This window comes from Apodemus sylvaticus, chromosome 1, assembly GCF_947179515.1.
Source record: "Apodemus sylvaticus chromosome 1, mApoSyl1.1, whole genome shotgun sequence".
NCBI lineage: Eukaryota > Metazoa > Chordata > Mammalia > Rodentia > Muridae > Apodemus > Apodemus sylvaticus.
Genome location: NC_067472.1, coordinates 99,763,819 through 99,787,450, shown reverse-complemented (window position 1 = coordinate 99,787,450; position 23,632 = coordinate 99,763,819). Strand labels below are relative to the sequence as shown.

At 37.7% G+C, this 23,632-nt stretch overlaps 2 protein-coding genes and 1 pseudogene across 2 annotated transcripts; 1 reads left to right on the top strand and 2 right to left on the bottom strand.

Annotated features, from left to right (window-relative positions):
* Nucleotides 1-320: 320 nt before the first annotated feature.
* Nucleotides 321-1,369, top strand: LOC127682403 (dnaJ homolog subfamily B member 14-like; annotated as a pseudogene).
* A 7,355-nt stretch (nt 1,370-8,724) lies between these two features.
* Nucleotides 8,725-9,675, bottom strand: LOC127680170 (olfactory receptor 6). Its single transcript, XM_052175737.1, has one exon. It carries the CDS (start codon nt 9,673-9,675, stop codon nt 8,725-8,727), a length of 951 nt encoding a protein of 316 aa, XP_052031697.1.
* Nucleotides 9,676-22,117: 12,442 nt separating this feature from the next.
* On the bottom strand, nt 22,118-23,062 carry LOC127680160 (olfactory receptor 6-like). Its single transcript, XM_052175731.1, has one exon. It carries the CDS (start codon nt 23,060-23,062, stop codon nt 22,118-22,120), a length of 945 nt encoding a protein of 314 aa, XP_052031691.1.
* Between the last annotated feature and the right edge of the window lie 570 nt (nt 23,063-23,632).

Below are 23,632 nucleotides of genomic sequence, written 5' to 3'. Positions count from 1 at the left end.
TGTGAGAGCCCCTGGCCATGTAGTCCTAGGAGGAACTATATGGAAGGAACTAGAAGGAAGATAGCTGAACGTGAGAATTCCTGCCATAGCTTTTTCTCAATGATGGACTGTGACCAGGACATGAAAGCTAAATAAATTCTCTTTCCTCCCCCCCAACACCCCCCACCCCAAAAAAGTCATCTCAAAGGCTCTGGGCAGGCCTTGCCTCCCCGTGCCCTGCTGTGCAGTGCTGCTCACCTGGCCACTTCCCCAGTGGGGGTGGGGCTGCGGACACCTAGGAAGGGGAGAGCCACAGAGGGCAACCAGGAGGAGGTGGAGAAATGCCGGACAAGGCCCAGTGCTTACTGCAGAAGGCCAAGAAGCTGTACCTGCTGCTGGCTGCGAGAGCGAGCCTTATTGGAAATAATTAGGAAAAAGCAGAAGCAGGGCTGGAAATAGCAGGAATTGCCAAAATCCTCCAGGGAGCAATGACCAGAGCAAGCCCAGCTGCTGGAAGGACAGCACTTCCCACTTCCCGTGCTGGGGAAGGCAGGAAAGTGCAAAGACCAAGTAAAGGGTGTGCTCAGCATAAACAAATGTAAAAATTACTACAAAGTCCTCTACAAAGTCCTCGGAGTTAGAAAAGATGCTGGTCATGAATATTTAAAAAAAAAAAGTTTATAGGAAGCTTGCTTTGAAGTTTCATCCAGACAAAACCCATGCCCCTGGAACCAAGGATGCTTTTAAAAAGATTGGAATTGCTTACGCTGTTTTAAGCAATCCAGAGAAATGACAACAGTACAACCTCACAGGAAGTGAAGAGCAAGCTTGTAATGACCAGAACAACTGCAGGTTCAATTTCCACTGAGGCTGTGAAGCTGGCATAACTCCAGAAGACCTGTTCAATATCTTCTTTGGCGGTGGATTTCCTTCAGGTAATGTACATTCATTTTCAATGGCCGGGCTGCTTACAGCCATCAACATCAGCACTGACACAGTGAGCGTGAAAGAGAAGAAAGAGGAGTGGAGCCTTTTCTGTTCATGCCCATCATTGTGTTAATCCTTGTGTTCTTGTTAAGCCTGCTGATGGTGTCAATCTTCCATATTCCTTATACCCCAGATCTGGATCAGGAAAAACCATTAAAATGCAGACAGAAAACTTAAGTGTTGTTTACTATGTCAGTAAGGACTATAAAAGCGAATATAAAGGAACACTGTTACAAAAAGAGCATGGAAGAGGATTATGTGACTTATATTCAAAATAAAAACAGATATGCAGTATTCAACAAAGGTATACCATGATGGACATCTGTGGAAGAAGACAGATGCCGTGAGCATGGACAACTGCAAAGAGCTGGAGCAGCTGACCAGTCTCTACAAGGGGGGATAATCTGGGAGTCCTGCCTTCTCCTTTCCATGTACTCTGTCATTTCTGTAAATTTCATGCTACTATAAAGTCAAAGATTTGATTAAAGACTAAGCTGAAAAGAAAAAAGGCATCTCAGAGAGGTTCTAGTAAGGACAGTGTGGCAGAAGCCAGAGACCTTGAACCAGACCAACAGCTCATTGCAATGAACATTTGCATGTAAAGTTGATTAGGCAAAAGAGTAGACTATATGACACACTGCAGCTTTTAATGTCTCTACAACCAAACATATGATGGAGAAGCAGGAAAGATGGAGGAGAAGAGTCCAGAACTAATGATACAGTAGCTGTGACCGTGTGAGAGAAGGGTGGGTGATGGAGGAGCAGGTGGTCCACCAGTACAGTCAGCAGGATGGTGGGCAGCACAGTCCAGAGCTTCAGTAGACTCAGCTCCAAACAAGCTTCCCAGCTAGATGATTACCGGGGCTCTGAACAGTAACAGAATGTTTGAAATAATGAATGGTATATTTATTGAACTGGACCTTCTTGAAATGTCAGAAGCCATCTAGAAAAGGCTACGGCAAGCAATTGATTTGCCTGGAGATGGCCCACCCTTTTGCATAGTTGTGAGAGAGGCACAGCCCCAGAGACAATCCCAGGATTGCTTCTCACTGCTGATATACATCCTCTGTCATTATATAGCCTAATGATTCTTGGGCATCAACCCACCCTATTGGGCAAACTTCCTGCAGATCAACAGAAAGATAGACTTCCATGAATTAATGCTGTTTAGATGAATTAATGATTTTATAGAATTCAAATAATTTTAGGAAGAAAGTTTAAAGAGATGGTTTTAGTTGTCTTGTCAGAAAGATATAATAAAGTTAAAATCAAGAATAAAATGTACTCCCTCATGATAGAATAGTAAATAAAGGATGTATAATAAGGAATACAATGGACTTTCACAAATTACACTAAGAAAAGAAATAGACTTGGCATAGATTTAAGATCAAGGAAACCATTAATTCTAGGTCAAATCCAAAGATGAAGCCACATGGGTGAACTATGATAAAGCAAGGCCATGTAAAACTCTTACTTTGAACTTATAATGAACTTATAGAATGAAACACTGCTGTGAACTTACTATCAACATCCTTCTGTAACTTCTCTTTTGTGTAATATCTTGTCTATGAGGTAATTTTTTTTATAAAGAACTTTTGTATATATTTCCAGAGAATAGAAATAAAGGGTGGATTTGGAGACTCTCTTCCATACACCAAATGTATATATGTATACATATTTGTCTGTCTCTCTATATATGTATGTATATATACACATACATAAATTTGTGAGTATATGTGCATGAATATAAGTATACCTATGCACTTGAGAAATTGAGGAAACAGGTGGTTGGGCCTGGCCTGTGTGTGTGTGTGTGTGTGTGTGTGTGTGTGTGTGTGTGTGTGTGTGTGTGTTCTTCCTTTTCTTTTCTCACTGGTTCATAAAGAGTTAACAAACTCTAGGCCCCTTCCCTGGCCAGTGATGGGTCTTGAGCTAGAAAGAAAGGAGCTCAGGTAACTGAGCTTTTTTCTTATATTTTTTTTTATTCGATATATTCTTTATTTATATTTCAAATGATTTCCCCTTTCCTGGATCCCCACTCCCCAAAAGTCCCATAAGCCCTCTACCCTCCCCCTGTTCCCCAATCCACCCCTTCCCGCTTCCCTGTCCTGGTATTCACCCACACTGTTGCAATGAGCCTTTCCAGGACCAGGGGCCTCTCCTTCCTTCTACTTGGGCATCATTTGATATGTGAATTGTTTCTTGGATATTCCAAGCTTCTGGGTTAATATCTGCTTATCAGTGAGTGCATACCATGTATGTTCTTTTGTAATTGGGTCTCCTCACTCAGGATGACATTCTCCAGTTCCACCCACTTGCCTAAGAATTTCATGAATTCATTGTTTTTAATAGCTAAGTAGCATTCTATAGTGTAAATATACGGCATTTTCTGTATCCATTCCTCCGTTGAGGGATGTCTGGGTTCTTTCCAGCTTCTGGCTATTATAAATAGTGCTACTATCAACATGGTGGAGCATGTATCATTATTACATGCTGGGAAATTCTCTGGGTATATGCCCAGGAGTGGTATAGCAGAGTCTTCCAGTAGTATCATGGCCAGTTTTCTGAGGAACCACTAGACTGATTTCCAGAGTGGTTGTACCAATTTGCAACCCCACCAGCAGTGGAGGAGTGTTCTTCTTTCTCCACATCCTCACCAACACCTGCTGTCTCCTGAGTTTTTAATCTTAGCCGTTCTGATTGGTGTGAGGTGAAATCTCAGGGTTGTTTTGATTTGTATTTCTCTAATGACTAATGATGTTGAGCATTTTTTCTTCTCAGCCACCTGAAGTTCTTTGGGTGAAAATTCTTTGTTTAGCTCTGTAACCCTATTTTTTAATAAGGTTATTTGGTTTTCTGGGTTCTAACTTCTTGAGTTCTTTGTATATATTGGATATTAGCCCTCTGTCAAATGTAGGGTTGGTAAAAATCTTTTCCCAATTTGTTGGTTGCCGTTTTGTCCTTTTGACAATGTCCTTTGCCTTGCAGAAACTTTGTAATTTTATGAGGTCTCATTTGTCAATTCTTGATCTTAGAGCATAAGCCATTGAAGTTTTGTTCAGGAAATTTCCCCCTGTGCTCATGTACTCAAGGCTCTTCTCCAGCTTTTTTCTATTAGTTTCATTGTGTCTGGTTTTATGTGGAGGTCCTTGATCCACTTGGACTTGAGCTTAGTACAAGGAAATAAGAATGGATAAATTTGCATTCTTCTGCATGCTGACCTCCAGTTGAATCAGCACCATTTGAAAGGCTACCTTTTTTCCACTGGATGATTGTAGCTCCTTTGTCAAAGATCAAGTGACTATAGGTGTGTGGGTTCATTTAAGCAACCCAAAAAACTCCACCAGAGAACTCCTACAGCTGATAAACAACTTCAGCAAAGTGGCTGGATATAAAATTAGCTCAAGCAAATCAGTAGCCTTCCTATACTCAAAGGATAAACAGGCTGAGAAAGAAATTAGGGGAAGTGACACCCTTCACAATAGGCACAAACAAAATAAAGTATCTTGGTATGACTCTAAACAAGTGAAAGATCTGTATGACAGGAATTTCAAGTCTTTGAAGAAAGAAATCGAAGAAGACCTCAGAAGATGGAAAAAATCTTCCATGCTCTTGGATTGGAAGGATTAATATAGTAAAAATAGCCATCTTGCCAAAAGCAATATACAGGTTCAATGCAATCCCCATCAAAATCCCAACTCAATTCTTCATAGAGTTAGAAAGAGCGATTCTCAAATTCATTTGGAATAACAAAAAACCCAGGATAGCTAAAACTATTCTCAATAGTAAAAGAGCTTCTTGGAGAATCAGCATCCCAACCTCAAGCAGTACTACAGAGCAATAGTGTTTTAAAAAAAAAAAAAAAACCTGAATGGTATTGGTACAGTGACAGGCAAGTAGACCAATGGAATAGAATTGAAGACCCAGAAATGAACCCACACACCTATGGTCACTTGATCATTGACAAAGGAGCTAAGCTTTTTTCTTAATATCCTGCTGACATCAACAGGAGTTAAATTGCCCAAATCCAGTGGCTTTTGGCCACCAAATAACAAAGATTTAAGGAAAGGTACAAAATTGGCAAATGTAAATAGCTTTTACCGCTGCAATCACTGATGCCACCTTCCTGCCTTCCTTGGAGAACTGAATACTGAGCTGGACCTCAACATTGAAAGACCTCCATGATCTATACTTCTGTAGACCATGTCAGTCCAAGACCAATGCTTCTGCAGAAAAACATGTTGATAAATGTTGATAATGTGGGCATCCTGCCTCTGGAGACCAAGGGTTCTTGTCACATGCTGATGCTGGAGACCATGTGGATGTTTGAGGTCCATGCTATTGCCAGAAACCAGGTAGAAACCCAGGATCACAGACTGTAAAGGACAAGGAAGATCCTCTTGCAGTGATAGCAGTGACTGCAGACACAGAGTTAAGAAAGAGGAGCATAGAAGGCTTCTGTGACAACCCCTACCTGTACAACACTCCACCTCATCAAAAAATAACAGCCAAAAAAGGAAGCCATCAAAGATAACTATTAAAAATTGTGATAAGGATGCTGAAGTGTAGCTCTCCACAACTGATAGCTCTAGCAGGAGTGTAGGGGGAGAAGGACTCAGCTTTCCTTAGGTTACTGGCCACTGGGAATTTGGCTATGTTCCAGTGAGTATATGGACAACACAGTATGGACTTGTTCTTTCTTTCTTTCCTTTACTGGACCATTGTGTAGTGAATTCTGGGAAGGTGGCACATTACCTGAAGTGGAATGAGTTCACAGATGCTGATAATACTTGGGAACCAGAAGAAAATTTAGATTGTCCAGAATTAAGTGAAGCATTTCTTAATTCTCAAAAAGCTGGCAAAGAAAAAGATGGTACAAAAAGGAAGTCTTATCTGACAGTAAATCTGATGATAGCAAATCAAAGAAGAAAAGAGATGCTGCTACAAACCAAGGGGATCCTGAACAAATAATTGGTGCCACAGACAGCAGAGGAGAATTAATGTTTCTCATTTGTGAACATCATGAACATGAAATAGAAGGATTCAGATGAGGCTGACCTGGTGGTAGCAAAGGAGTTGAATATGAAGTGTCCTCAGATTGTCATCACTTTCCATGAGAAGAGGCAGACTTGACATTCTTGTCCTGAAGATGAAGCACAATGATTAATTGAATAGTTGCATATATTATATATGCAATATATATATATACATATATATATATTACATATATATATACATATATATATAAAACCTGAATCATCTTTAGTGTTGAATTACTAGTGTGAAAAATAGCATTCTAAAGAAAATGGAGTTTGATATGCTTAGTTTTGAAAGCATTGACAGTAGTTGGGATATTTTTAGATTTTGTCCTATATCAAAAGGAACTGATTCCTATAAGCAAGTAAGAGCTTTCTGTAGTTGCTTCCTTTAACAATAGAATATTTGATACCATGTTGTATATCCTTAGCTTTGATGAACAGCATTTCTTAAACACTGGGGAGATTTTACAGTTATTATTCAGTGAGGGCTTATTTTAAATGGGGACATATAAGAACCTTTCTGGGTTTTTTGTTTGTTTGTTTGTTTGTTTGTATGCAGTATATGCATAAAATATATAACTTGCTATTTTATCTTGTTTTTAATACTCAAAAGAACTGAAGATGAAAACACAAGTTGATGAGAGTCCATCATCGTTAACATTTTCCTGAAACCAGAACCTTTCAAATTAAGCAGATTCTGTAATTTATTGGACAGTTTAAAAACAACCACATCAAAATTGATGTATTATCATGTAAATGCAGTAGTTTATTTACTGAATGATATCCATACCAACTCCTCCTTCAGATAATGGAATTAAACAAAGTAGTATTGTGATTTGATAGAAAGACTTGGGCTGAGTGTGATGTCACACACCTTTAATCCCAGCACTCTAGAGGCCAATGGAGTTCTGATTTAAGAAGTCAGACGGTCTACAGAAGCAGGTCCAGGCCAGCCAGTCTGTGTAAATGTTTCTCTGGTAAACTATTCCTTTGTAAAAAGTTAAAATCTGTACTAAATGTTGTGATTCATAGAATCCATTTGATATGGAAATAGAATCATGGTTGTAGATGATGTTGGCAATTTAAGACCTGCTGACATAAGTGAGTGAGCAAAATTTGTTGATATCAGTTAATGGCCTGCATGTTTTTTCTTTTCCCTGACGCATTCCTTACTGGTAGGATCAGGCTTTTCAGTATTTGGGTTCATGATTTAATGAGCCAGAAAAGTAACTTTGTAGTATCAGAATGTCATCCAACTGTATATTTGCTTTATTGTCAATAATGGTGAACAGTGGTCAATAAATTATTTTATATTTCTTTAAAAAATAAAAGGACACAAAGTTCTTATGTAGTGAAGAAGTCATTCTGTGTTTGTAACAATTACTAATTTCTATACACCCATCTTAGGGACAAATAAATATAGAAAGAAAATATTAACAGAGATGAATAATAGGTAACAAGCAATAAAGGCCAGAAGAATCTAAATAGATATAGATAGGAGATAAGTTATCATGTTCAATAAAGCTTCTTCAGATGTATAAGTGCAAAAACCATCCTTACTCATCATTGTGACACTTAAAACAAAAAGGCTGAATCTGTAACAGCAGGTAAACAAAGTAAAAACAAGTCAAAGATGAGTAGGTAAAGGACCTAATTAAAATATATAAAATGTGGTTCCAACATGTTGGATGAATATTATTAGTACACCTGTCATTTTTAAACTCTGAGCAGATCACATTTCATGAACTTTTTCTTTCAACATTCTTACTGAGTCAAACAGAACCCATTACTCTTCTCTTGTCTTATTACTACATTAAAGCATATGCTGCTAAGCATTAAGCATTCTACCTTTTCAAATGAAAAATAAATTAAAAGTCGAATGTTCTGGAAAAACTTGGAAAATTCCTCACATTCAGGACAATTTGTACCTGAGCAAATGTGCTTGGTCTTTTATCAATGCCGGTGTTTGTTTGTTTGTTTGTTTGTTGTTTTTAATCTAGAATGAATTGCTCTAATGAGTAGCAAAGCAATTTCCAATTTTCTACAGTCTGCCCTTCCACTATTTCACCCAAATTTTATGTTTAGAAGTTCCAACAAAAGGAAGGAATTAAAGCAGAAAGTGTGTGTGTGTGTGTGTGTGTGTGTGTGTGTGTATGCATGTTTGTATGTGTGTGTGATTTCCCTGTCATGAGACGGTAATACATTCATTGCTTCATCGTATTCCTATTACCACTAGAAGGAAATTTTCTCATTTTGCTACATTTTAAAACTAATTAAAATGAGCTATGTTTGATTATAAAAGCCAGTCTTCAACTCACATTAATGAATAATAATCCATACCTATTAAAATTTTCACAGAAACCTCTCTTGTGTACTCTCTGGTGAATCAAAGACTTCTAAAACAGAGTCATTCAAAATTCAGTGAACTTACCAAAAGAACTCTAGAAATAGTTCAGGGATGACTGATTATTTATTTGGAGTATTTCATAGATAACAAAAATTGCTTTATAGCTATTTTACTAATGTATATTTCACCTAAATTTGTTTTACAAAAAGTATTTCATTAATGCCTAGCAGAAATAAAGGATTCTCTATAATCTCTGATTCAATGGCTTTAAATTTATTCAACTAAATCAGTATGTTCACAATCACAGAATTTCTTCCAATGCAAGTAATTAGCTTTCTGATGCTAAGTCAAATGATGACTGTCTAAGTCACTTTAGGAAATAGACTTTCCCAAGGACAGTGCTCTGCCACCTACTATGGTTTTTCTGATGGCATCTTTGACTTCCTTGTTCCTCAGGCAGTAGATGATTGGATTGAGCATGGGAGTGAAGACTGCATAGATGGCTGAGATCAGTTTGTTAGAATTAAATGAAGCAATGGCCCGAGGTCGGACATACATGAAGATCACAGCTGTGTAGAAGATGACCACCACTGTAAGATGAGAAGCACAGGTGGAAAAGGCCTTCCGCTGCCCAGTGGCTGATGGTATGTGCAGGACGGTAGAGACAATGAAGCCATAGGAAAGAACAGTGGCTGAGAGTGGGAACACAAGGATGACGATGGCAAGGGCAAAATCTACTGTCTCGGCCATAGATAAGTTCATACAGGCCAACTTAAGGATGGGTGACACATCACAGAAAAAATGGTTCAAGACATTATTGCCACAGAAGGCAACTCGTGAGATAAAGTATACCTTTACCATGGAGATGGTGAAGCCACTCACCCAGGAACTGATTGTCAATTGAACACAAAATGCTGTTGTCATCATGACTGGATAGCGAAGAGGCCAACATATGGCTACATAACGATCATAAGCCATGGCAGCTAAAAGTACACATTCAGTACAGGCAAGGGACATGAAGAAGTAGAGCTGAGTCATACATCCCAAGAAAGAAATGGTATTGGGGCAAAACAGGAATCCAGCCAGCATCTTAGGGACAGTGACAGATATATACCAGGCCTCCAGAAAGGACATAGTACTCAGAAAATAGTACATAGGTTTGTGCAGTGACCCAGTGACCCATACAGTAAGAATGATGACCAGATTTTCCAAAAGCACAAACACATAAGTTATGAAGAAGATGAAGAAAAGCAGAAGTTGCAGCCAGGGAGCAGTAGGGAAGCCCATGAGGATGAACTCGCTGATGCTGGTGATGTTTTCCATCCACAAAGTTGGATCACGAAATGACAAAAGAGTTAATGCTAATATCAGAAAATTTAAGAGTAAGATCCATAAGTAGGCTGAAGATTGTGTTTTTTTATTATAAAAATCTTACTCTTGATTCCTCATCTACCATTAGTATGATGTGGGAAACAAGAGAGGCCACAGATGAATCCAGAAAAATAGAGACCTAAAACAAAGAATACAGCCAAGAACGTTGAAACAGCATTATCAGGCCATATTTAAAGTTTAGGTCTTTGGATCTGAGTCAGGAGCAGATCTACAGATGGTACAGGGCTGAACATTGTCATGTCAGTACATTCACCTGTTTCAGAAGAAACTATGAGACAGGAAATTATGTGACTGGGGAAAGTTCCTAGGATGGTCCATCAGGCAATGTCAGGAATGGCTCAATTTCCAAATCTGGATAAAATATAACTACAACTACTAGATTAAACCCCCCACCCCACACCCCCCGGGCAGAACAACTGCTGATTCTAGATTGCTATACATATTTTGAAGACTTCTCTTCTACAGTCTGACCTTCCACTATTTCACCCAAATTTTATGTTTAGAAGCTCCAACAAAAGGAGGGAATTAAAGCAGAAAGTGTGTGTGTGTGTGTGTGTGTGTGTGTGTGTGTGTGTGTGTGTGTGCATGTTTGTATGTGTGTGTGCTTCTCTTCCTATGTTTAGAGCAGTGCCTTTAATTTGCTTGCTCTTGGAACCATTTACTTCCTACTGGGTTGCCTTGTATTTCTTTGACATAAGGGTTTATCCTAGTCTTATTGTATCTTGTTAGGCCATATTGGTTGGTATCTCTGAGAGGCCAGAATTTTTCCTAAAGAGAAATGGAAAAAAAGTGAATCTGGGGGAGAGGGGAGGTGTGTATCTAGGGAGATGGATTTGGAGGAGTGGAGGAAGGGAAAACTGCTGTGGGGATGTAATATATGAGAGAAGAATAAATTAAAAAATAAATGAAAAAAAGAAAATTTCACACCTTTTGGATGGCTTATATTATGCAAATAATAATCATTATGTATACTTATATAGAATAGTACAAGAATGTGGATATGATATGTAGTAGATGCCCAGAACTTTCACTAGCAGCCCTCTGTAATACTCTGTTCCTATACACATGTGTATACACACACAATACACACATAAACACACACATATGTACACCACACATTTCATAATTTATATAATATATATATCCAAATTTATACTTTAGACAGGCTAAAATATCAATAACCATGACTTATAATAAACTAGAACAATAATAAAAGTATAGTTTTAAAAGATATATGCAGTTGATATCTTTATCTTTCAGTTTCTTTCCCAAAATTTCTTACTATACCATAGGTCTTGGTATATAATTTTTTTCTGTCTTATGTCAGAAAAATTTACCATTTCACTTGCCAGCATCATTAGTTTTACACCTTTGAGACATTTTGATATAAAAAAGGTCACTTGAACGTAAGCATTGCCACAGGAGGGACAATGAATAGACTAGGAGGGTGGCACAGACTAGGTGCCTGTGTTGAGCAGAAAAATGCTTGTTGTGAGAGGAGGAGGGTCTGGGACTTTGCTGTGCTGCTTGGAAAAACATTGACTTTAAACCTGAAGATCATTCACTGCTGTAACTTTCCATTTACTGCTATAGATTATAGTTGATCATTAATAACCATAATCATGAGGATCAAAACTTGATAAAGAAGGAAAATAAAATGAATATATTTATAAACAAATGTGAACTTATACCATACCACACATTATTCAATTTCAAATTAATTTACCAACATAACTTATGCCTTCTGAAAACATAAGGTTAAATGTCAATATTGAAACAAGTATCACTTGATTAATTACAATTCTTAACTGTAAATATCACTACTTTAGATACAAGTTGAACACAGGTTGCATTTGAGGAACTTATTTGAGAAGAGTAGATTCAAGCGGTGAATTCAGAAAGGCCCTAGCTATCCAGGGGACAATATGGTCTGAGGACACAATTACAATTTGAACAGAGATAGAAGCAGGCATCAAATTATAAGTAAAATTAAATAAAGATAAAAATATTTTAAGGAAGCAGAAATTTACTCAAAAGAAAACACAGGACTTGGGAAATGAGAAATAACATGTAAAATGTTCTAAATGTCCATTGGTTATTTCTCATTTTCATCATGTTTTAAATGACCAAAAATAAGTTGATCATAATATATATTGGGATAATAGCTATAGTGAAGTAAAACTCAAATTTGACTTCTTTCCCCTCCAAAACAATTATTCTTTAATTAATTTTAATGACATCTCTCAGAAGATTTTTTTTTTACCGAAGATATGTAAGAGGGAGAAGCACATAGCTTAACTCTGAGCCATTACCAAGTAAGGTAGTAAAGGAATGTTTGCAGTTAGGTGCCCTTACCGTGTCTGATTTTAATGTACTTGAAACACATTATATACACATGACAGGAGTCTACAGAGAAAGCAGACTCAATGGCTAGAGTCCATCAAAGCAATGAGGAAAGCATTCAGCAGTGGAACATATAATAAGTCAGAGAACTCTATTCCATGACTTATTGCTTTATGACTTTATAAACCTCAACTGTCTATGCCAATTCATTCACTAGTGGAAAAGGGCTAGATAGTACAATTAGTGGTAAGAAGAAATTATCAACTCCATGTTTAAAGGGCCTGTCCTCCCCGGATATTAAAAATATACAGCAGTCATTGGATATGGATGGTGCACACATTTAATTTCATTGCTCAGGATACAGAGGCAGACAGATCACACTGAATTTGAAGCCAGCAGTCTACATAGTGAGTTCCAGGCAAGTCGGTGCTAAATAGTGAGACCTAATCTCATAAAAAGGAAAAAAAGAAAAAGTAAAATATAAAGATGGGGAAAATGTCAGATTCCTCTGTTTGAGAACTTGAAAGGAGATAAACAACAAAATACTGTAGCCAGGTAGCTCACTGAAGGAGGGATCCAACAGTCTAATAAATAAGAATTTATTATTTGAATTTGGATAGCTGAGCCCAGATAAGCAAAAGATGTATACAAGTGAATAAACAATACTATGATCATTTAGTGAGGTTTGATGGTTCACACCAAAAGGGAGATTGATACGGAATTGCTACAAGTTTGAATCCAGGTTGACCTATAAATGGTGAAGTCCAAACAGCCAGGACTGTACAATAAAACCCTTCTCAAAAGAAAACAAGCAAAGAAAAAAGATGATGCAGCTTTATAGCTAAACTATAGTACATTTCAAGAAACTAATCAGCTGTCCCATTTCTTTTACATATTAAAATCATTCATTTTACAAATGTTTAGTGAGACCCTACTGTGAGGCAAGCACTATCTTGAACATTTAATTGGTTCAGTTAGTAAGGTAGAAAAATCAGGTAAAGTACCCTTCGGTAATTAAATTGCAAGGAAGAAAACAGGCAATAAACAGTGAATACACCACGTATAAAAATGTAGAAATGGAAGCATTCTTAGGATAAATTTAGCAACAACTAGAAAAATAGGAGTGCAGCCAGTGGCAATAAGTAGATATTTCAAACATAATGGTAAGGACAAATTTCATTAAACACTCATGAAGAACAGGAAAGTATTAGGTACCTGGCACCCTGATGGAAGAGGTGTGTAGACAGAAGATGTCATTTTGAAGACCTCAGAGAAAATGAGGAATGCTAAGGAATCCAGTATGGTGGGAAGAAGCAGAGTGAATAGAGGAGAAAATGAAGTCATAGCAGTAAAGTGTAAGAGACCTGGCCATGAGCACATCACTATGTTCCTTCTCATGGATGGTACACATTTGCTATTTACTGTGCTACTTTAGGGCTGTTTTGAATAGTTGAGATAGCTAATTTATGGACTTAGGTACATGACTAACTGCGCATTTGCCTAGCATGTGTAAGACTTCAAAGAAATCTATTCCTGCACACTTAAAAGTTGATCAATTATGTCATTCTAAAAGTAACCATCCTGTTCTTTCACTACATGCCTGTGTCTGCTTTAGGACACAGGATATCAACTATTCCCTCTTGGTTTCCTTTTCTTCTACTGCTCCGTTTCTATGGCTATTACCTTTCCAGAAACATCCAAGTCTTTTCTATCTTAAGTTGACAATTTGTAACAAGAATAGCTTTTCGTACCAATAACCATAGTACTCAGCAAATAAGGCAGAGACATCATGAATCCAATGCCAGCATGGAAATAAATGAAACAAGATATTTTCCAATTGTTGAACCCACTTTTACTTTATCCCCCTTTGTATTTAGCTCTGTAATTGGAAGCAGTTGAGAACCACCAAACATTGCAGCTACTTAGCAAAGGTCCTGGAGGAAGAAAGAGCCATCTGTAATTAGAATAGATCATATTAGCATGCCAAATACAGTGAGAGTCCAAAGTAATGATTGATTGTTCTTGTCTGGGGAGCTCAGAAAGCCTTCACTTGAAAGATACAGTTTGGACTGCATGAAGCATTGCAGAGTTTTCAAAGGTAGGTAACTACTGAGAGACAAAACCAAAACTGTAAATGTATAGATTGAAGAAATGTCAGTGATGATAGAGTTGGATTCTGATTGGCAAAAATTGGGGCAGAGAGGATGGAATGTGAGCTTAAATAGAATTAGTTCTCCATACACTCTCTTATGAATCCTATTAATTTTCTCATTTGTAAAACAGATTGATGGATACCTGTTGGCACACTGACCACATGTAGGAAAAAAGGCTGAGTCTCAGTCACATAATCTCTCATATCAACCTGTGCTTCCATTATTGTTGAGTTATATGTTTATCTTAAAATCATTGGTGAACTGTATAGCTTCAAGTATCGCCTAGTTCTGCATCCACAGTCCATCCCTCTGGGTAGATTACCAAGGACCATATGAGGTTACTCCACTACATTTTTACCTTGTTGAACATTAACCAAGTTTTTCTACCTTGCTTTTATGATCTTCATTCTTCATGACAGCTTTTGTTCACTCCAAGATCATGTAATCTATAGTGATAACAGCAACAATGATAATTTACTATGCCTATCACATGGCAAAATATGTACCATTTTTTCTAAACATCATAACACTTAATTCTTACCACATCATAATAAAGTAGCTATCACTGGTCCCCTGTTATAGGTAATGAGGTAGCTAATAAGATTAAATTCACACAAGCTACTAGTTCCAGAGACAGAGTTGTAATGTAAGACTGTCATTCTTTAACTGTTTAACAATAGTTTTTCTTCAAATATTCCCCTTTTTCCATATTCCTCATTCATTCCTCAGATAATTTTGTACCAATGACTCATTTTTTTCTATGTTGATTACATGGCTGATCCTTTGTCCTGATTCTTAAAACAAAAGAGATTTTCTTTTTTCAAGCTCCTTTATCCAATTCTATATCGACAAATTTAACCTCTACACTGATGCTTAGGATTCAGTCTAAAGTTCTCAATGTCTAAAATTGTTTGTCATGAAAAACTTTCAAGTTTACAAAACATTTATGAACTCCTAATGTTTATAGTTCTATTCTTTAAACACCACCTGAATCTGTATGATCTCCCTTCCACAGAACATAGACCTCTGTTCCAGGAATGTACTAACTATGACCATCTACTTAATAACTCTGCAAAGTATTTACTAGCATTGGGATGTTGGCCTAGAGAAAAACAGTGGCTCACCTGCTAAGTCAGACAAAAATCTGATGAAGCTGACCCTGGATATGTCCCAAGTAAGAAGTAGGTTTTCTGAAGAAGGGAGAAACGGTGAGATGTGACTAGAGAAATACTACACATGGAGGGATTTTGTTTACCCCAGGTTGAAGGCAGGATTAAAAAGAAAAGCTAAGGTGAAAGTCTAAAGACTTTCAGAGAAATGTTCTGGGCCTGTACAGATGCTGGCAGAATATCTACTGATTATTTGAGACAATATTAAATACCATTTCTATCTGCAGTTTGAGTGACCTTGCTTAAATATGAATGTGAGTATGTATATTAAACATTATCTATTTCTTCTTGTAGTCCCAAAACTGCTGAATATGTTCCTGGCTCCCAGTCCCATATTCCTGTAAATCCTACTGTTCTTTCTTTGTTAGCTAGTCATTACAAGTTTGAACAGCTTTGACAAGTATGACAGTTATGTGACTCTACAATAATACTATCACACCTACTTTTCCTGCAACTGGAAACCATTTCTTACACAGGCCTCTAGGAAAGCTCCTGTTCAACTATTATTCCCTGTCAAACCAACTCTGTCCATCTATTTTCCTCTCCACACCCTACTCATCCTCCAGACATTTTCACCACAACCTCTGACTTTATAATATTTTGTACCTTTCTGCATTGTATGGTAACACTCTGTTTGCTTACCTGTCCTTGTTAGATTTTTGAAAACACAGTTTATCTCAGTTTTTACTTACCTTATCATCTCAATTACCTATTGAAGTCCCTAGGTTGTGTTTGACCCCTAATAAGCAAATTAGTTGTGAGATGTAATTTGACCAGATATCTCACCAAACCACATCTCATTGATTCCTTTCTTTGCTGCCCTGGTGGAGCAAGTCATCTAATTTGAGTCTGGTTTAGAGATCTTGATTTGGTTTTCTGCTTACCAGACAAAACACAAACTTTCTCACATGTGAATCTTTCTCTTCACATCTAAAAGGGTTTGAAAACAAAGGGTGATAAAAAGGAAAAGAAATAAAGCAGCAGCTCTGGAATAGCCTCTTCTCAATCCTGGAATGTTGCCTCTTGATGAAGCCCAAGAGTTAGACAGCTTTTATTCTTTCCCATTAAAAAATGATTACAGAGTCCAGAGCCCAAGAAAATAATAACTTATTCTGTTTTTGACTCAAGAAAATGAAACGTTACTTCAATTTGCACATATGAGAAACACTGAAATCCAAAATACGTTCTTACTATTGGGTGTGCCTGATATTCCTAGAGGCCAAGACAGAAGAGATGCTTCTGTTGTTGTGGGCTTTCTCCATCACTGTTCCTTTGCCTTCCCTCGTCTTCTCTCACTCTTTCTCTGACTCTTGCTCTTCCAACAAGCCCTGGTCTCCCTGGTTGCTTTATATGTTGACTCCTCCCACTGCCTCACCCAGGTAAACCTAGACCTGGATAGGTCCCAAACCTTCATTTTCCTCCCTCACTATGTCCCCTTAATGTATTAATATTATTTGAAATAGGATGCAGATGAAGGGATGAAAGCACACATAAAAGAATTTTATAGCATTTTTGATGTATGGTAGACCCCAGGGAGAAAAAAATAAACTTTATGCCTACTCTGTTTTGCTCAGCATCAAAAATAAGTAATTGCACTCAGAGCAAGGGAAGTAAGCATTGCAGATGAAGAAAACTTAATAGTTCTGTCTTTTTTTTGTAGTATGACATTAAAACTTATGTTGGCTCTACCTTTTAGAAGTATGGTAACAGGAATATGCATTCTTCATGATCTAAGAGGAAAGCAAAAAGGAATCCAGAGCAAAGGAGAATAGGAAAGAGGACAGAGAGCACTCTTTCTTCTAACTTAATCTTTCCGTCTATCCTGTTATTTATTTTCACAATGCAAAAAACTAGGCAGACAGCTATTATTAGCTTTTGATCAAATAAAAAGAACAAGAAAAATGCTTAGGTTTTAGAGTTTGAAAATTAGACCAGTGAAATGGAAAATAACCTTGTGTATTAGATGTTTTCAAGGCCTGGTCAGAAATAATCCAGACATGGTCATCAATTAACAAGTCGAGGACACAGATCCGCATAACAAAATGTATCTTGGCCTACAACCCTATTTCTGCATATACCTGTCTTTGAAAGCAGCAAGTTAAATGGCAAAAGCTGAAGATTATTGCATATAATTTTGTTATTTTCTTCTCACTCTGCTAAATGTTATTCTGTTAGATAAGACTGAGAAAAAATAGCTAATAAAAATTTGGTGCAATCTTTATAATACTCATGTAAACACATTTGGCACTAGTTCTATAAAACCAAAGATGTGAATTTGTTTCATAAAAGTATAAATAGAACATCAGTTTATTCATTCAATCAAAGCTTTTATTTTACAGCAAACAAAAAATTTTAAAATTCAACAAAAATTACTACTATAACAGGTTGTTTTAGTCTTCTAAAATGGAGTATATAATGACATGGATCGGCAGTTAAGAATACTGGCTGTTCTTCCAGAGGTCCTGAGTTCAATTCCCAGCAACCACATGGTGACTCATGACCACTTTTAGAAAGATCTGGTACCCTCTTCTGGTATGTAGGTGTGCATTCAGAGTGAGCACTCCTACATTTAAAAGATAGATGACAGATAGGTAGGTAGGTAGGTAGGTAGGTAGGTAGGTAGGTAGGTAGATAGATAGATAGATCGATAGATATTTAGAAAAAAATGAGACAAATATTGATAATTCATGTGCCTTATCCACAGCAAAATCTTCAGATCTGCATTATCTAATTTAACCCTCTGTAAAAGGTTATTACTCTTTTCAGATTTATGCTTAAAAAACAGATTCAAAAAAATATTTTCCTTTGTGTCTACATTATCAATATTCTAATAGCAACATCCACTCTAATTCAATTAAAGGAAAAGGAGAATTTAGTATTTATAGGATTCCTATGAAGATTGGAGAACAATTTTTGGGTTGTATGTCAGGGATAGATTTCGATTTCAGAACTCTTTTTTAAATTGGTTATTTTATTTATTTATATTTCAAATGTTATCCCCCTTCCCAGTTTCCCCTCTACAAGCCCCTATCACCTCCTCCCTCACCCTTGCCTCTATGAGGGTGCTCCCCTATCCACCCACCCACTCCTGCCTCAGCGACCTAGAGTTCCCATTTCATGGGTCTTCAAGCCTCCACAGGACCCACTCCCTTCCAAAGTGATGCCAGATAAGATAATTTTTTTGCTACATATCCAACTGGAGCCATGGGTCACCTCCTCCTCCCCAGTACTCTTTGGTTGGTGGTTTAGTCCCTGGGAGCTTTGGGGGCTCTGGTTGATTGATGTTGTTGTTCTTCCTATGAGATTGCAAACCCCTTCAGCTCCTTGGCCTAACTTCCCCATTGCGGTCCCATTGCTCAGTCCAATGTTTGGCTATGTACATCTGCATCTGTATTGGTCAGGCTCTGGCAGAGCCCCTCAGGGGACATCTATACCAGGCTCATGTCAGTAAGTACTTCCTGGCTTCAGCAATAGTGTCAGGGTTTGGTGTCAGCAGATGGGATGGATCCCTAGGTGGGGCAGTCTCTGCATGGCCTTTTCTTCAGTTTCTGCTCCACTCTTTGTCCCTGCATTTCCTTTTGACAGGACGAATTCTGGATTCATATTTTTGAGGTGAGTGAGTGGCCCCCATCTCTCATCTGGGGGCCATGTCTATCTATTAGATATGGTTTCTACAGGTTCTATCTCCCCTTTGTTGGGCATTTTGGCTAAAGTCCTTCCTGTTGGGTCCTGGGAACCTCTTGGGTCCCTGGCATCTGTAACTTTCTAGTGTTTACCTACCATTTCCCCTCCCCCACTGCTACACACCTACTTTTAAATTATTGACCCTCTGTACTTCTCCCTCATCTCCTTTCATGTAGATCCCATGGCCATGGAGAACTAGGTACACCTGGAAGGAGAACTGGGTACACCTGGAAGGAGAGCTGAAAATGAAAAGAGAATGGACCAGCGAGAGAAATAACGAGCCAAGGCAACGTTCTTTCTGATCAAGACTTGATGTTTAATGTTCAGCTCTAAATATATATGGGAAAACCAATCCTCCACTTCAGCCAGGTTCTTGTCACAAAAAAAAAGCACCTAAAAGTTCAGTTGCTTGGTTTCTTGCAGGAAGCTGCTGATGAGGCAGAACAATAGATCTTCACTTAAATGAAGGCTTCATCCTAGGTGGCCTAGGTCCTCTGAAGACTGACTGTGGCAAACAGTTAGGTCTGGTTAACCCACTCAAGGCAGTAGTGGGGTGCAGGGGTGCAGGAGTGGTGGTGTCACACTTCCATATCTGAACTGGCCCCATTTTCCCTCCCTTCCTTTCCCCCTCCCAGATCTCTCTCTACCTTTAATTCCCAGAGATTGCTCTCTTCCCTGACTGAGTAGGACTATAGCATCTACACTTTGGTGTGGTCTTCTTTCTTTCTCAGTTTCATATGGTCTGTGAGTTGTATCGTGGGTATTCCAGACTTCTTTTTAGCTAATATCCACTTATCAGTGAGTAGAATGCTGTAATTGAGATACTGTTACACCAACTGGAAGTTAAGCAAAAGCTACAAGAATTTCTTCTTGCAGGTATGATGGTGTCAATCACTAAAGTCTGGGAACTAGAAGGAAAGAAGAAAAGAAAAGAAAAAAAAAAGAAAAAGAAAAAAGCCAGGCAGTGGTGACAATCCCAGCACTTGGGAGGCAGAGGCAGGTGAATTTCTGAGTTTGAGGCTGGCCTGGTCTATAGAGTGAGTTACAGGACAGCCAGAGGTACACAGAGAAACCCTGTCTTGGAAAAAAGAAAGAAAAAGAAAGAAAGAAAGAAAGAAAGAAAGAAAGAAAGAAAGAAAGGAAGAAAGAAAGAAAGAAAGAAAGAGAGAGAGAGAAAGAAAAAGGACAGCCTCATGGAGCTCCAAGGAGCTGATTCCTAAAAGGATATTTGAAACATTCAACTTATCTTGGACTTCATTGAATAACTTAGAAGAATGTATACCTTAGAAAAAGCAGTAGAAGAAAATAACTTAGAGGCACCATGATGTTTTCTACATATTGATTCTAAATACTCCTCTTTTAATCTTTATGCCAATTTTGAATGTAGGTATTATAATATGTTTTATAGGCAAGGAAACTGAAATCTTAATGATTTCTGAAGGTCACATAGCTAACAATATGAAACATCAAATCTTTGTATATATGGATAAATATGATAGGTACATGTGTGTGCAAATATATACCCATGCTTGTAGAAACCAGTGGACATCTCAAGTACCAACTCTCAAGAAGTTTACTGTTTTTTCCTCTTCTGAGACAAAGTCTTTCATTTTTACCTAAAACTTACCAGTTTTTATAGGCCAGCTGACCAGAAAACTCTAAGAATTGATTTGACTCTGCCTCCCTACCACATGGATTATAAGTATGTCTCACCACACCCAGTTTTTTACATGGGCACTGGAATTAAATTTGGGTCCTCATACTTGTGTACCCAGTACTTTATCAACTATGGAATCTGAAGTCCCAGAGTCTTAAGCTAAGTATTGGTCTAGAATGTTCACCCACTCTCTCAATATTTTCCCACTTACTCCAGTCCCAAAGTAGTCATTTAATATACATTTCACACTAAAATATAGTGAAGGTCAGTGATCAAACTAGAAGCACTTGGAGCAATATATTTAGAAATATATATTTCACTTCCACAAACCAAAACTAAAGTGTGTTTACTCTGATAAGAGAAAACAAGCCAAACAGCCCTGGCAAGCATTGTAAAACTAAAGGAGTTACTTTCAGCTCTCAAGGGGACTATATTATGGTCAATAGTCAAACACAAACTGACAGCTAAGAATCTGTCCTGTATAATGAAAAGCTGTCACAGCCAAGGCTGAATAGTCAGCTCAACTTGCTTCTGTATCATTGAATCAATAGCTACTGTCCATTTGATAGAAGTGTCAGATATATCATTTTTTAAATAAACAAAAATTTAGTTTGCTTGTACAGAGAGAAATGAGTTGTAATACTTGAGAAGACCTAAGCATAGAAAATAAATTTATAAATATTATTATTTAAGCCAATGGTACTCATCAACAAGAACCCAATGTAGTTATAAACACTACAATTGGTACAGCACTGGTACCAGTTATCAGCACATCTCTCTATGCATACTGACCACTAGATTGTATATTCCCTTCTAGAATTTCTGTTTGATGGCTAATATTCTCCAGAGTTGTTATCACAGAAAAGAAATGCAGAGAGAACCTGATAGAATGCATTCTTTAGCTAGATTTCCTGGACTTAGACAAAGGCTTTAATGGTAATTTAGTTTCTATAGTGAACAATTTATTTAACTCTATCATATTTCATTTTCTCAATCCACAATGTCAGCCAACTGACCATAAAGTGCTCTGAGAATCAAATAGTTTATTTTGAGCAAAATACTAAGAATAGCTTCTAAATGTTATATGTCTATTAATAGTACATCATTTCAGGATACTATAACTATCCAGAGTGGTTAATAACTGCTTATTGATTCAAGTGATAAAGATTAAGTCCTTTCATCCATGATTTAGTTGTTTATTTTTTTATTTTACTTATTTATTTATTCATTTATTTATTTATTTATTGTTTTTACATATACTATGATTTCTTTACAAATACAAATTTGTAAAGTGAAACTATTAATAAAATGATCACAGTAATTCTTATGAATTACATGGGCATTGTCTTTTTCTCACAGTGAGGGGATCAACAGAGCAGGAAGCACTGGCCACCTCCCAGAGTCTTCTTGATTGCATCCTTGACTTCCTGGTTCCTTAGGCAGTAGATGAAGGGATTAAGCATGGGTGTGAGGACAGCATACACAGCTGAAATGAGTTTGTTGGAATTAAAAGATGCAATAGCCCTGGGTCGGACATACATGAAAATCATGGCTGTGTAATAAATTATTACCACGGTAAGATGGGAAGCACAGGTTGAGAAGGCCTTTTTTCTTCCCTGGGTAGAGGGTATGTGCAGAATGGTAGACACTATGTAGACATAGGAGAGGACAGTGGTGATAAGAGGGAAGACAAGGATGACAATAGCCAAAGCAAAGTCTACTAACTCAGCTGTGGACATATCTTTGCATGCCAATTTGAGGATTGGTGAGATATCACAGAAGAAGTGGTTCATGACATTGGAGCCACAGAAAGCAACATGTGAAATGAAATAGACTTTGACAACAGAGACCATGAAACCACTAAAATAGGAGAGGGCCATTAGCTGCAGACAATAAACTGTGGTCATGATGACTGGATATCGAAGAGGGTGGCAGATGGCCACATAGCGGTCATAGGCCATAGCTGCCAGGAGCACACACTCTGTGCATGCAAGTGAGATAAAGAAGTAGAGCTGAGTCATGCAGCCTGTGAAGGAGATGTGCCGTCTCTGCAGGAGGAATCCATCCAGCATCTTGGGGACTGTGACAGAGACATACCAGATCTCTAGAAAGGACATACTACTTAAGAAATAGTACATGGGCTTGTGGAGGGAGCCGGTGGACCAGACAGTGAATATAATTACAAGATTTTCTGCTATAATCAACATGTAGACCACAAGGAAAATGAAGAATAGGAGGACCTGTAGCCAAGGGGCTGTAGGGAAGCCCACCAGGATGAATTCACTGACCAGAGTAATGTTCATATCCAGCATGACCAAAAGCTCTGGGAGATATTGAAATCTTCTGTGGCACCACAAAAAAAGGCAATGTCTATGGCATCAGACCAAAAAATAAAAAGAGTTAGTAGGTCATGCTTCTTGTGAATAAGATTCATAATATAATTTATAAATTTAATAAATTATACCAATGTGATTAAACAATTTCCATATAAATATTTTTATAAAAGCTTTCCAGAATCACAAGTTCACTTTTGCCACTGCCCATATACCAGCCCACCATGGTGAAGTCACCAGAATCATGCCTGCCTTTGAGTTCCCTATACTTTCAAGTTTGGCTAGGATCATATATTTTATATACCAGCCTAGCCCAGTAAGTATAGTTCTCACTCCTCATCAAAGAAGTTTCTTTCTCAGCAGGCAGAAACAATTACAGAGATCCACAATTTTTTAAAATGCAACAAGTAAGTAACTGTAGTGCCCAACCACAATTCATCCATCTGCAATGCAACCTCTAAACCTAAATCATAGGAAACATCATAGACAGGGAAAGGAAGATAGTAAAACCAGATGATGAAGTCATCAGCTGCTAGTTTCTTCTAAAAG